Source organism: Notolabrus celidotus, chromosome 12, assembly GCF_009762535.1.
Source record: "Notolabrus celidotus isolate fNotCel1 chromosome 12, fNotCel1.pri, whole genome shotgun sequence".
In the NCBI taxonomy this organism is placed as follows: domain Eukaryota; kingdom Metazoa; phylum Chordata; class Actinopteri; order Labriformes; family Labridae; genus Notolabrus; species Notolabrus celidotus.
Window position 1 is genome coordinate 1127181 of NC_048283.1, and position 12880 is coordinate 1140060.

General features: G+C 44.7%; 2 protein-coding genes across 3 annotated transcripts in view; both read right to left on the reverse strand.

The window, feature by feature from the left end:
* bmper (BMP binding endothelial regulator) overlaps positions 1 to 6495 on the reverse strand; it is a 55464-nt gene extending 48969 nt beyond the window's left edge. Inside the window, exons 1-2 of one of the 2 annotated variants that reach the window (XM_034698703.1) lie at positions 6414 to 6495; positions 366 to 490 (exon numbers count right to left, since the gene is read on the reverse strand). The gene's annotated coding sequence lies outside the window, so the exon portion shown is untranslated. Of the gene's footprint in view, positions 1 to 365; positions 491 to 2353; positions 2371 to 6413 lie in introns of those variants that run through there. The other variant, XM_034698705.1, reaches the window with a different exon arrangement.
* A 1503-nt stretch (positions 6496 to 7998) lies between these two features.
* LOC117822682 (nucleolar protein 58-like) overlaps positions 7999 to 12880 on the reverse strand; it is an 84738-nt gene continuing 79856 nt past the window's right edge. Inside the window, exon 4 of the mRNA XM_034697529.1 lies at positions 7999 to 10244. Coding sequence (XP_034553420.1) covers positions 9895 to 10244 — 350 coding nt within the window. The 3' untranslated portion in view covers positions 7999 to 9894. The remainder of the gene's footprint in view (positions 10245 to 12880) is intronic.

Genomic DNA, 12880 nt, shown 5'->3' on the forward strand with positions numbered 1-12880 from the left:
GACAGGGTGTCTGAGCCAATGTCTTTAGGGCATTTTTCAGCATAGAAAGTAAACAGAAAGTATATATTTTTAAGCTATGAAGCAACAAGAGGAGGAAAGAAGTGAAGACCTGTTGCAGGGATGAAGATGGAGAGTGATAAGTCTGGAGAATCAAATCTCTAATCTTAGCTGAGCAGCATCAATGAAAATATATATATTATAAGATTTATAGAAGCCCAAGTTTTCTACATGTAACACCAGGATTTAGTGATTTAGCAACTTTCCTCTAATTGTTTCTGTAATCCAGAGAGAGGATCACCTCAGAGTCTCAGACAGCTCAGACAGAAGATGTGTCCTCTCTGTGATGGAGCTGCTGCAGGACTGACCTGCAGGGAATAACGTCCACGGATCGTCTGAGCGTCGTTCGCTGCAGACCGGCTGCAGACGGGAGGGGGTCCCGGCGGCTCTGAGGTTAAAGCCCCCTGTAGTCGGTAGGTCTGGCCCTGAGAGGCTGCGAGGGGGGAGGAGGGGGGAGAGGTTAAACCCAGCTGTCTGAGTCAGGAGACATCTAATCCACTTTCACATGAGCACTCCTGAAATCTAACAGAACTGTTCAGGAGCCAGGCCTCTGAAGTTTAACTGAGTATTCACACACGACCCTCACAGCGGGGAGTCTCCCCTGTCAGAAGAGGGGTTTGGTGTTCTGTGATGAGGACTTTAGGAAACATGTCTGGACTAGTAAACAAAACATCCATGACTGGTTTGGTGTGAGGACGCTACCATGAGAATATGAGCTGTTAGAGATCTGATCAACTTCATTCAAACTTTTCTTTGAGGCAAAAAACAAAAACATGAACTGAAGAAATGTTGTGTTACTTTAAACAAAATTTAACATCCATAACAAACAACAACAAAGACCGTGTCTGCTCCGTCACGGCACTGGATCTGATAGGTTTCTATTCTAGTCAATGTGTTAACTTCCACTGGATCCGCTCGTCTCTGATCCAGCAGGTCTGAGTCCTCCGGATCAGATACACAAGACTTCTCTTCTTCCCGGATGCCGGAGCACGACGCATCAATCTCAACAGAGCAGATGGAGCGGGGACAGGAAGTCAGGTTTCACCAAAACAAAATGAAAACATCCGGTTAATTTTCAGAATAAAACACTCTGTGTTATCACCAGATCGTATTTCACTTAACTACAACAACAAACCAAAGTCATGATGAGCGGAGCCAGGCCTGGAGTCAACAGGTCAGAGGTTTTCAGAGGACCAGAAAGACAACATGGATGAGGAGAGGAGGAGGAGAATCCTTGATTCAGGGATTACAGCTGGGAAAACCTCGGTCACATGACTCCAGCTGTCCGGCGGTCCTGCTCCAAGCTGCGTACGAGAGAGCATGGAGCTGGACCGCAGCGGATTGGAGACGGACCGGACACAGATCTGGTGGAAGTCTGATGTGAGAGTCTATGACCTTGCTATCAGCCTTTTTGAGGATCTGCAGACACTGCTTCTGTCAGTATTTGTTCTTTAAGAAGTGTGTGATAGAAATTTCAGAATTATGAAGAGCTGCAGAATCACCAAAATTAGCAAGCTTATAAAACACTCATGCACTTTATCCTGCAGCTGTAGTTAAGAGTTCGCTCTGCGTGTGATGGACAGGATGTCTTCGTCTCATTGCTCAAGTTAAGCGAGTATAGCTGTGCGATCCCTCTTTAAATCAGGACGAGTATTGCACCTGAAACATCATCCTCAGACTGTCACCAGATCAAGTCTTACTCCTCGTGGACTACATGTAGGTTCATCCTCTCAGGACGCAGTGGAACATGTATCCATGCAGTTTAATTCCCCTTGACACGTTAGTAAAGTAAAGACTCAGACAGACACTCACAGATGTGTGTGTGTGTGTCTGGTTTATCAGCTGGACTTGAGGAGCCTCAGTGTGTCTGTCAGCTGATGCTTCCTGTCCTGCAGCTGTTAGATATAAATTATAAAGAGAGCACAGAGGGTGGAACGACGACACTATAAAACAAACAGTTAAGTCAGAGCAGATCTTAAAGAGCTTTACGAGCTTCTTATGAACACTTTATGTAAATTTCCTGGGGACAAACGAACACCCTGGAAACACGTTTAAGGGTCTGATGATGTGTGTGACATTAAACGTGTTTTCCACGTCTGTTTCAGGGAGAAGTGTTTGTGTTAAGCAGACATTAAATGTGGGAGGTCTGGGATCTAACACACTTCATTCTCTCCTGGTTTTACGAGCCGAGTCGGGCGACGAGTTAATCTCTCGGCGTGTATTTTTGTTGTCGGACGGACGAAAAGAATCGTCAGAGAGCGTGATTCAAGAGGGAACAAATTAAAGCTTTTCTTACAGAGTTTAAGAGCCCAGAGGTCACGACACTCACTCAGCACGGGACCGACTTTGTTCAAGTCAGCACTGAAGTGAGAAAGGAAAATTCAAGTCACAGGAAGTAGGATTTATTTTCAGTTTGAAGCTCTTTACCTGCTGCACCTTGCAAGAGTGAGAATAGTGCATGAGAAGGGTGATGCAAACATTTAAGTGTCATCACCCAGACTGAAAGCAGAAATGATCCAGGAGGCTTGCAGAATAAAAGTTGTTTGCATTCACACACGCAGCACAACCGGAAAATTTAAGGCAGTTTTCATGAGTTTTAGGCCCGTGTGAATACAACTAAAGATCCTGAAGACGGCCAGAAAGCTTTAGAGACAGACTAAATCCGCTACGGTCCACCTCTGCGTTCCCTCATCCATCAACACCCACCGGTTGCATTTTCAGAACGCAGCACGGAGCAGGACCGCCGCACAGCTGGAGTCATGTGACCGAGGTTTCCCCGCTGTAATCCCTGAATCAAGGATCCTCCTCCTCCTCCTCTCCTCATCCATGTTGTCTTTCTGGTCCTCTGAAAACCTCTGACCTGTTGACTCCAGGCCTGGCTCCGCTCATCATGACTTTGGTTTGTTGTTGTAGTTAAGTGAAATACGATCTGGTGATAACACAGAGTGTTTTATTCTGAAAATTAACCGGATGTTTTCATTTTGTTTTGGTGAAACCTGACTTCCTGTCCAGCTCCATCTGCTCTGTTGAGATTGATGCGTCGTGCTCCGGCATCCGGGAAGAAGAGAAGTCTTGTGTATCTGATCCGGAGGGCTCGGACCCGCTCGGCAACGGAGTGGATCCAGAGGAAGTTAACACATTGACTAGAATAGAAACCTATCAGATCTGGAGCTTTGACGGATCAGAGACGGACCGGACACAGGTCCGGTTTAATTTGGCCGTTAGTCTGACAAAAGGTCAGACACATCCTGGGGCAGAGGTGGGTCTAATGTGGTTTTTGAAGACTACCAGTCACCCTCAGAGCACAGGGCCTCTGATTAAATGTTTTTGCAGCATTTTTCCCCCCTTTTTTTTTAGGTAAGCAACGAGAGGAGGAGAGAATTGAAGACCCTTTGAAAGGATGAAGATGGAGAGTGATAAGTCTGGAGAATCAAATTTGAATCAGATCGTCCAGATCTGAGAATCCATGACAATCTAACTTCTACTCTGATTTGTGATTGGGACCTCTTCAATGGGAAATGTATTGAAACACACCTCTACCTGTTCAAAGTTACAATGAATATCAGAGTAGTGATGCAGAGGATGTATTTCAGATGAATTTCCCAACATGTCTCATTGAACAGAGACAGAACGTCAGACTATGACTGTCAACAACCGGGGAGAGAACGTGATCTACGGTCTCTCAGCACACATGTTGTAATGTCACTTAATGAAACTAAATCATGATCTCTCCTCTCTCCCAGAGGAACTAAAAGTCATTTCTGGTAATTGTACCCAGGAATCCAAACGAGGGATCAGTGTTGTTCACACAGAGGAGAAATCCGAGCCACTTAAGTTCCCCGTGGCGAAACGCTGCTGACGCTTCAAATCTGCAGCGAGAGTAAAATGATGCTGCAATTATCTGATCCCGTTTGTTTACGCCTTAAAGCCCGGGAGACAGAAATAAAACCCGGGCTGAGCCTCCCCGTCTGAATCCAAACTCCACTTTATGACACTCTGTCCAAACGGCTGCGGCCCGAGCTCGCACTTTGATAGTCTCAGCGTTGTTGTTTGATGTTTTTTAACGGTTGGGTGTGTTCAGACGTGTTCGGCGTGTTCCTCACATCGGAGCCGGTTTACTGGACCGAGGCGACAAAGAGGGAAGAAGTCACTGAGGAGGGAGGACTCCAAAAACACAATCTGGGAAAGTGCTTAAGGTCAAAAATACAAAACACAAACCAGAGCGGAGGAGAAGGAGAGAGGAGACGAGGAAGAGGAGAGGAAGAAGAAGGACAGGAGAGCATCTTCATCCCTCACCGCTGAAAGTTCCAACAAGTTTTATCCTTCTGCTTTTTTGTGCACATTAAAACCTTCTCTTTATGTCTCTCCTTTCTCTTCATCCTCCCTTAAGACACAGAGCGAACACAGCCAGTCACACAGAAGCACACACATGAAACAAACAGACCTCTCTAAGACTCCAACATTACCTGAGTTAGTTCTCCCAAAGTGATGAGACGTTTAGGTTTTAACTGAATTCACATAAATGTTTGTTTACCGCCTCACGAGCACTCAGACTCTTTCCAAACAGAGCAGGTCTAGACCGTACAAGACCCAACATCAAGACCAGGATCAGATCCAGTCCCCTCTTCCAGACAGGACTCAGTCTGATCTCATCTTAATCCACCATGAGCAGAGCACTTTGCAGCATTTAGCAAGTTACAGTGGCAAGGACAAACTTCCTTTAACAGGCAGAAACCTCCAGCAGGACCAGACTCATGTTAGACACACATCTGCTGAGACCGTGTTGGAGAGAGGGATAGAGGGAGGTGAAGAGAGAGAGAGATGATAGTGGGGAGACGGATAGTAGTAGTTGTAGCAGCTGGAGTCTGGCACGTCCACAGCAGCAGAGATCCAGAGGAACCTACGAGACAAGGGAGCTCAGGGACTCCAGAAAGGTCTAAGAAAAGAGAGAAGAGAGGGAGACCAGAAGAAAGAAAAAGAGGAGAAGAAATGGTGAAGGAAAGGACGGGAGAAGAAAAGGAGATAAAGGATGAAGAAACATGGAAAGAACAAAGAGAGAAAGAAAGAAAGAAAGAAAGAAAGAAAGAAAGAAAGAAAGGAATAAAAGGTAAATGAAAGAAAGAAAGAAAGAAAGAAGGAAAGAAGGAATAAAAGGAAAAAGGAAAGAAAGAAAGGAATAAAAGGTAAATGAAAGAAAGAAAGAAAGAAAGAAAGAAAGAAGGAATAAAAGGAAAACGGAAAGAAAGAAAGAAAGGAATAAAAGGTAAATGAAAGAAAGAAAGAAAGAAAGAAAGAAAGAAAGAAAGAAAGAAAGAAGGAATAAAAGGAAAAAGGAAAGAAAGAAAGAAAGAAAGAAAGAAGGAATAAAAGGAAAAATGAAAGAAAGAAAGAAAGAAGGAAAGAAGGAATAAAAGGAAAAGGAAAGAAAGAAAGAAAGGAATAAAAGGTAAATGAAAGAAAGAAAGAAAGAAAGAAGGAATAAAAGGAAAAAGGAAAGAAAGAAAGAAAGAAGGAAAGAAGGAATAAAAGGAAAAAGGAAAGAAAGAAAGAAAGAAGGAATAAAAGGAAAAAGGAAAGAAAGAAAGAAAGAAGGAATAAAAGGAAAAAGGAAAGAAAGAAAGAAAGAAGGAAAGAAAGGAATGAAAGAAAGAAGGAAAGAAAATAGGAAAAAGGAAAGAAAGAAAGAAAGGAAAAAGGAAAAAGGAAAGAAAGAAAGAAGGAATAAAAGGAAAACGGAAAGAAAGAAAGAAAGAAGGAATAAAAGGAAAAAGGAAAGAAAGAAAGAAAGAAGGAAAGAAAGAAAGAAAGAAAGAAAGAAAGAAAGAAAGAAAGAAAGAAAGAAAGAAAGAAAGAAAGAAAGAAAGAAAGAAAGAAAGAAAGAAAGAAAGAAAGAAAGAAAGAAAGGATGAATAACAGACCCCAAAAAAGGAATCTACAGCAGAGATCCAGAGGAACCTACGAGACAAGGGAGCTCAGGGACTCCAGGTCGGTCTATGGTTAGTAACTTTAATGGGACAGGAAGAGTTAAAGTGAGAGACAGGCAGAGAGAGGAGAGAGAGGGAAAGACAGGATCCCAGTGTGTCAGTCTAAGCCTATAGCAGCATAACTAAGACCTGGTCCAAGCCTGATCCAGCTCTAACTATAAGCTTTATCAAAAAGGAAAGTTTGAAGCCTACTCTTAAAAGTAGAGAGGGTGTCTGCCTCCCGGACCCTGACTGGTAGATGATTCCAAAGGAGAGGGGCCTGATAACTGAAGGCTGAGAGATTTTAACCACCAACACTTCTTTCTGTCTCCGTGTACTGAAAGTAAAAATCCCACTTTTAAACATTTAAGTGTGTGGGATGATTTCACGTACCAGGTTCAGGAGCTTTCAACCTTTCTCCAATCATGATCTACTCACATCTTGTGCAGCAGGAAGACGACTTGATGCTGAACCTGGAGGGAAGAATGGCTGTTCAAATGAATTTATATCAAGTAACTTTCAGAGTTTAGGAGTTCTCATGAAAAAGCACAATAAAGCAATAAAACACGATCAGTTTCTGACAGTTATTGACTTTTATTACTAAACATTTCATAAATAAGTTCATCATTTTATCCTGAAACTCCATGGGAAGGGAAGCCTCTCTAGGATGAACGTCTGAAATAAACAGTTCCTATAAAAACCAGACTCTGAACAGGAGTCTGTGCAGCCTGCTAATACAACGATGTAAAACCTAATCTGTGTTACAAACAGTCAGCTAATCTGAGACGGTAACATGTGACACCATGTGGAAACTAACATGAAACTTAAAATACTACAAAGAAAGAAAAACATGGAGGACAGACGGTGTGAAGCTGAACACACAGACATGATGCAGACTCGTAGTTCGTCTTTGTCGAAGTGGCACAGCATCTATGGCTCAAGTCTGGCAGAAATCACCTGAAAGCTCCTGATTTATGTGTGTGTGTGTGTGTACGAGTGTGTGTGTGTGAGTGCTTAAAGCCTCACATTTCTACTTTAGCTTCTTAACCAAGGATTCTGAGCTCATGACTAGACTCTACCTTAAAAGAAAACTCTGTAACCGCCTCTTTCATGTCTTGTTTCACCCTGACATGGTTGCAGACGGTCTCCTAGCACCAAGCGTCTCTTTCTAAAGCTCAAGGTCCTGCAAATGTCTCCTGCAAAACATCTCTCTACAAACACAAATATAAATGTTTCATATGCAGTTTTTAACCATTATTGTTTGCACCATCTTTAAGCTGAGACAACCCGCTCTGTTAGCGTCTTTGCATGCTAACACATTGATGTCACATACCTCAGCTTTTCAGACGCATGCAGAAGATTAAATCCTGCAGATCACAAACTAAAACCCGTCCCCTTTGACCTTCTTTTTGAACTCCTCTAGAGAAATGAAATGTTGGAATTTGGAGCACCTAAAACATGTTTAATAAATCTGAATTGGGATGGTGTCTGAAATCTGACTCAAGGACAATTTTGTGTTGTTCATTTTGATATTAGCCGGTACAATAATTGAGGTTTCCTGCAGTTATTTCCCCTGCTGCATGACTTTAAAGCAAATGTGCATGACTAAATCCTTTTTTACAAAGATGCAAACGAGCAGAGACTCTCTTTTATCGCTTGTTTTGAATGTTTACGTACATTCAGTTATTCAAGACTTCCCCCAGGAGCCTAAGAAGAGTAAAGGCTGATTTAAACTTCAGCGCCGGAGGTCCGCGTAGCTCCCGTACCTACGCAGAGGCCTACACACGTAGCTGACGTGCACCTCCTCCAAAATGTAACTACAAGTAGGATCAACGCGGACCACAAGCCCTGTGATTGGTCCGCTCTGCAGCATTGTGTTTCCTGCATTTACAGCACTTCTGGGAGCCCCACTTACGGCCGTGTATTTCATCTCCTCCTCTCTATTCTTCATGTAATCACGTCTGTATGATAAACAGCAACATGTATCAGCTGTAGATTAACAGAACACGCTCTGAATCTCTGTGGAAAAGGACACAGAGATCGTAGCGGGGCTGAAAACAGGCGACCGGCTATCAGAAAGTATGTGGCGCTCACGTTGGCGTCAGCTCCTGCTGCCTAGGGGCGACGCAGAAGAATAAACCAGCCTTAAGATTTGCTCATTCTGAATTGAAATGACATGCAGAAGATTAAATCCTGCAGAGCACAAACACAAACCGTCCCCTTTGCTCAGTTTGATCGTTACAATGGATTCATTTCACAAATCAGTTCAGGAGGACGTTTCTGTAACGACATGGGGCTCTTGAACGCAACTTTGAGCACCTAAATACACATTTAAATAAACCTGAATTGTGTTGGGATGGTGCCAGAAATCTGACTTGAGGATGCTTGAAACATGTTGTTATTCCTTTTTATGTTAGCTTGTTCAATAAGTGAGGTTTCTCGCCATTGCTTTACCCTGACTTTAAAGGAACTGTGCATGACCTAATCTGTTTATGCAAACGAGCAGAGATCCCCTTTTATCGCTTGTTTTGAATGTTTCTGTACCTTCTGTTATCCTTCTGTTATTCAAGACTTCCCCCAGGAACCTAAGAAGAGTAAGAGATGTTACTTCTGAATTGAAATGACTGATTAATTAGAATCTAGAAAAGATATTTGACGCCAAAGTTTGGTTTTGATAACCGTCACGAATCACCCTCAGTTCTCAGAGCATGCACAAAGGAATCAAACTCAAGGTGTCTCTGAATCCGACCTGCTCCGGTGTCGTGGCTCTAAAGCTCCATATCTGACTCTGAATGAAGTCGGTTGAACAAGCTGCTGATGTTCCAGATGATAAATGTGAAGTGGAGTGTGAGCAGAAGAAGCCCGGGGTGTTGAACTCTCTCTCTCTCTCTCCTCCTTCAGATTGGCACCCTGATTTGTTCCAGAAAACGCCCTGCTGGTTTCCACAGAAGCAGAAACGGTCTCAGGTTCGACCCCGCAGCAGCAGCAGCAAATATGTGTCCATCAGCAGCCGCATGTCCTTGAGAGTCCAGGCTTTAACAAGCAAAGCAGACTGGCAGAGGTCAGAGGGGGTGCTGCTGGTGGTGGTTGGTGGAGGCCCCGGAGGATGTGGCCTCGATTTACCCCGGAAACAGCGATTGGGATGCAGGACGCAGCGGGGCGGTGTGTTCTTAGCGGTGAGGCGGGGGAGGCTCTGGCGAGGCTCGGTGCCACGCGAGGGGGCGAGAGGGCGGGTCTGACGTCACATCCAGAAGTGTGTGTGTGTGTGTGGGCGGGGAGGGAGGGTTGGTTGGGGGGGTGGTTTGGGCCCCGGTTGGGATTAGGGAGGCTTGGAGCTGTGGGTTCAGCCAGACGAAGAAGAAGACGAGGAGGAGGAGGAAGGAGTGAAGGAGAGAGTCAGCGAAAAAAGTCAGAGGAGGATTTCGCCTCTGTCCTCGCTCTCCGTGGGCTCAGACCTCACCACATGACCAGAGCACACACACACCAGAACTACTGGATGTGGTGTGTGTGTGTGTGTGTGTGTGTGTGTGTGTGTGTGTGTGTGTGTGAAGAGCAGCTGTTACCAGACGATGTAAATATGCGTCTGGGAGGAAATTGTTTTGCTACTGAGATCTATGGCCTTGACTGAATATATTTACATTTAAATATATGCTTAACTACTCATGTGTGTGTGTGTGTGTGTGTGTGTGTGTGTGTGTGTGTGTGTGTGTCTGTGTCTGTGTGTGTGCGTGTGTGTGCGTGTGTGCATGTGTGTGTGTGTGGCCTTGTATATGTTTACACCAACACTGTATATACATATTTATACAAGCAGGGCCCCTGGTGTGTGTGTGTGTGTGTGTGTGTGTGTGTGTGTGTGTGTGTGTGTGTGTGTGTATCAGGCATCCCCGGCCTCCGGCTCCTTCTTCTTCTCTTTCACTTTCACAGACGACTTCCTGGACACCTTCTTCTCCCCTGACTCCTTGCTCGTCTCCTTTCCTTCCTTGTCTTTGTCCCTCTCCTTCTTCTCCTTGGATGACTCCTTCTTCTCCTTAGAGGAGGAGGAGGATGATTCCTTTTTGGACTCCTTCTTTCCTTCCTCTTTGGGCTCTTTGCTCAATTCTTTCTTGGACTCCTTCTTCTCCTTGGAAGACTCCTTCTTCTCCTTTTTCGCCTCCTTCCCTGACTCCTCTGCACCTGCTTCTTCTTTCAGTGAGGCCTCTGGGGAGACCTCTTTCTTCTCTTTATCTGGAAGAAAGGAGGAGATAGAGAAGTTATTATCTTTGTGCTTTAATCTCGAGACTTATGCCAAATTTAACTTCTTGAACCGGGTTGCAGCAGGATGAGTTACTTCCTTCAAATCTAAATGTTTCAAACTTTGATTGTTGGTGCTTTAAATCTTATAAATCTGTTTAGTGACGGCCCACTGGCCTGTTGGTTGTGTTGTCTTTCCTCTTGTGTTGCATGCATATGTAATTGGCTGCTCAATCAGCCTGACAGGGAGCACATGAGCCCAATGCTCCCCATTGTCACAAACGCTGCCCCCTTAGTCCTTTCAGGAGGTCTCTATCCATGCACCTTGTTTGGTTTTCTCCCCTCTATTATTCCACCTGGACTCATACAAGCCATCAACCCACACTGCATCACATCACACACACACATATGCATCACTGACTTTAATTTGCAGTCCTCTTCTCATATTTGTCACAGCCTTTAAGCCAGATTATGTCCAACTTTAGAAGTCTATTTCCTAAGACAAAGAAGAAGACTCAGTCCATCAAATTTCAAGTCAACTCCTGCACACTGTCCAATCATCAAAGTACTAAAGCATTGCCATCCATCCATTATCTTGACCTCTTATCCCATTTCAGGGTCATGGGGGGTTGGGGCCTATCCCAGTTGACTTCAGGCAGAAGGCAGGGTACACCTTGGACAGGTCGCCAACTGATCACAAGGCAAACATGGAGAGACAGACAACCATTCACACACACACTCACACCTACGGGCAATTTAGAGTGATCAATTAACCTGGTGAGCATGTTTTTGGACTGTGGGAGGAAGCCAGAGTAACCAGAGAGAACATGCAAACTCCACACAGAAAGGCTCCTGCCCGACCGGGGACTGGAACCAGGAACCTTCTGGCTGGGAGGCAACAGCGCTACCCACAGCACCACCGTGCACCCCTAAGGTTCTGCCAATAAATACATTTCTGACAGTAAGTGAAAGCACAGGATGCTGGAGTTTGTTTGCATATTTTAAAACACTCTAAACTGTGTCCTAGGATGAACATTTTCATTTTGAACCCACAAATAAGCTGAAAAGATTCAAACCTTCTGTTTGATACTTTAATACTAGTCGTAAATATGGAACAACAGTTCTTCAGTTCGGCCATAAACGGGCGGCGTTTTGCTCGAGGAAGAAGACGGGACAATTCAGCGGGCGTCGAGGGATATAAACTGAGAGCTGAACGACCAATCAGAACAATGCTTCTGCCTGAAGACTCTACTGTTGGTCAGGGAAGCTCAACCCGGTTCAAGGCTGACTCCCTAAGACAGACCTCACTGACAGGGTTAGAGTCAGAGTGCTAATGAGTCAGATGTTTTCTTTATAAAGTACGACTTGAGGACCTGAGATGAGTCGTCAGTCGTCAGCGAGAGTGAGGATTATCCAACGTCCGAACCATCAGCTGTGTTTTGTTCTCTAACAGACTCCTGCAGACACACTCAGGTCTTTAGCATCCAGACAAATTGAGCGACAACAGCACCTGTTGCATGACAAAGGACCCCCACTTAGGCAAAGTAGCCTACCCCCCACCCCTCCACCACCATCACTGTCAAACACACACACACACACACACACACACACTCTGCAGCCCCGCCTCTTCCAGATTGGACTGCCTCTGTGATAAGATGATAACAGGACCGTCGTCTGCCAACAATGAGACGCACTTCTTATCTGCATGAGAACCGAGAGGGTTTACAGGCTGCAGACTGGTATCTGTGTGTGTGTGTGTGTGTGTGTGTGTGGAGACTGTAGCTCAATAGCAGCCTCTTACAGTGTCTGTGAGTGGATGTATCTGTCTTTGCACGTCGATGGAGACTACCGACTGCTGCGTTAAAGAGTGTGTGTGTGTTCAGACTCCAGAGAGGAGCTGTAATCAGACGGATCATCGTCTAGGGGTTAGAGAGAGAGAGTGAGACTGAGTGTGTGTGTGTGTGTGTGTGTGTGTGTGTGTGTGTGGAGCAGACGGGTGCCACAGGTCCTTAAGTGTCTCACTGTGAACGAGGAGTTTATTGGAGTAATAATAATAAAGCTCTTGAGATTAATTAGAAAACAAAGACAACAAAACAGATTAAATCATCCTCACTGTGACTCTTTACAGGAAACAACAAACTTATGGAGGTACTTTCAAAATAAAACTTGATTTTTGCAAATATCAGCGTGTCTGAGTTCAAGAGCTGGACTTTACAGTGTGCATAAATCCAAACACACATGTATGTGTGTATATGTCTGCATGTTTGTGTGTTATCCTCATGTCACTCGTGTGTTAGTGTTGGTTGTCTTGAGTAGTTAATCCTGCAGCGACAGTCTAATCCAGAGTGGATGCAAACTGTCTCCACGCGTCAGCCCTCAGCAGCTGAGCCAACAGACACCGGGAGACTCTGTGTGTGTGTGTGTGTGTGTGTGTGTGTGTGTGTGTGTGTGTGTGAGAGAGAAGTATACATGTCGTATGCATGTGTATGTGTGGATTTGTGAGGGCTTGACTGTTATTTTGTGATGGTTAAAATATGTTGAAATAGAGAGGTAGTAACAGTTTTGCATGGATATGCGTACAATACAGGGTTTCTCAGGAGGAGTGAGAGTCAGGCCTGTGATTGGCTCTG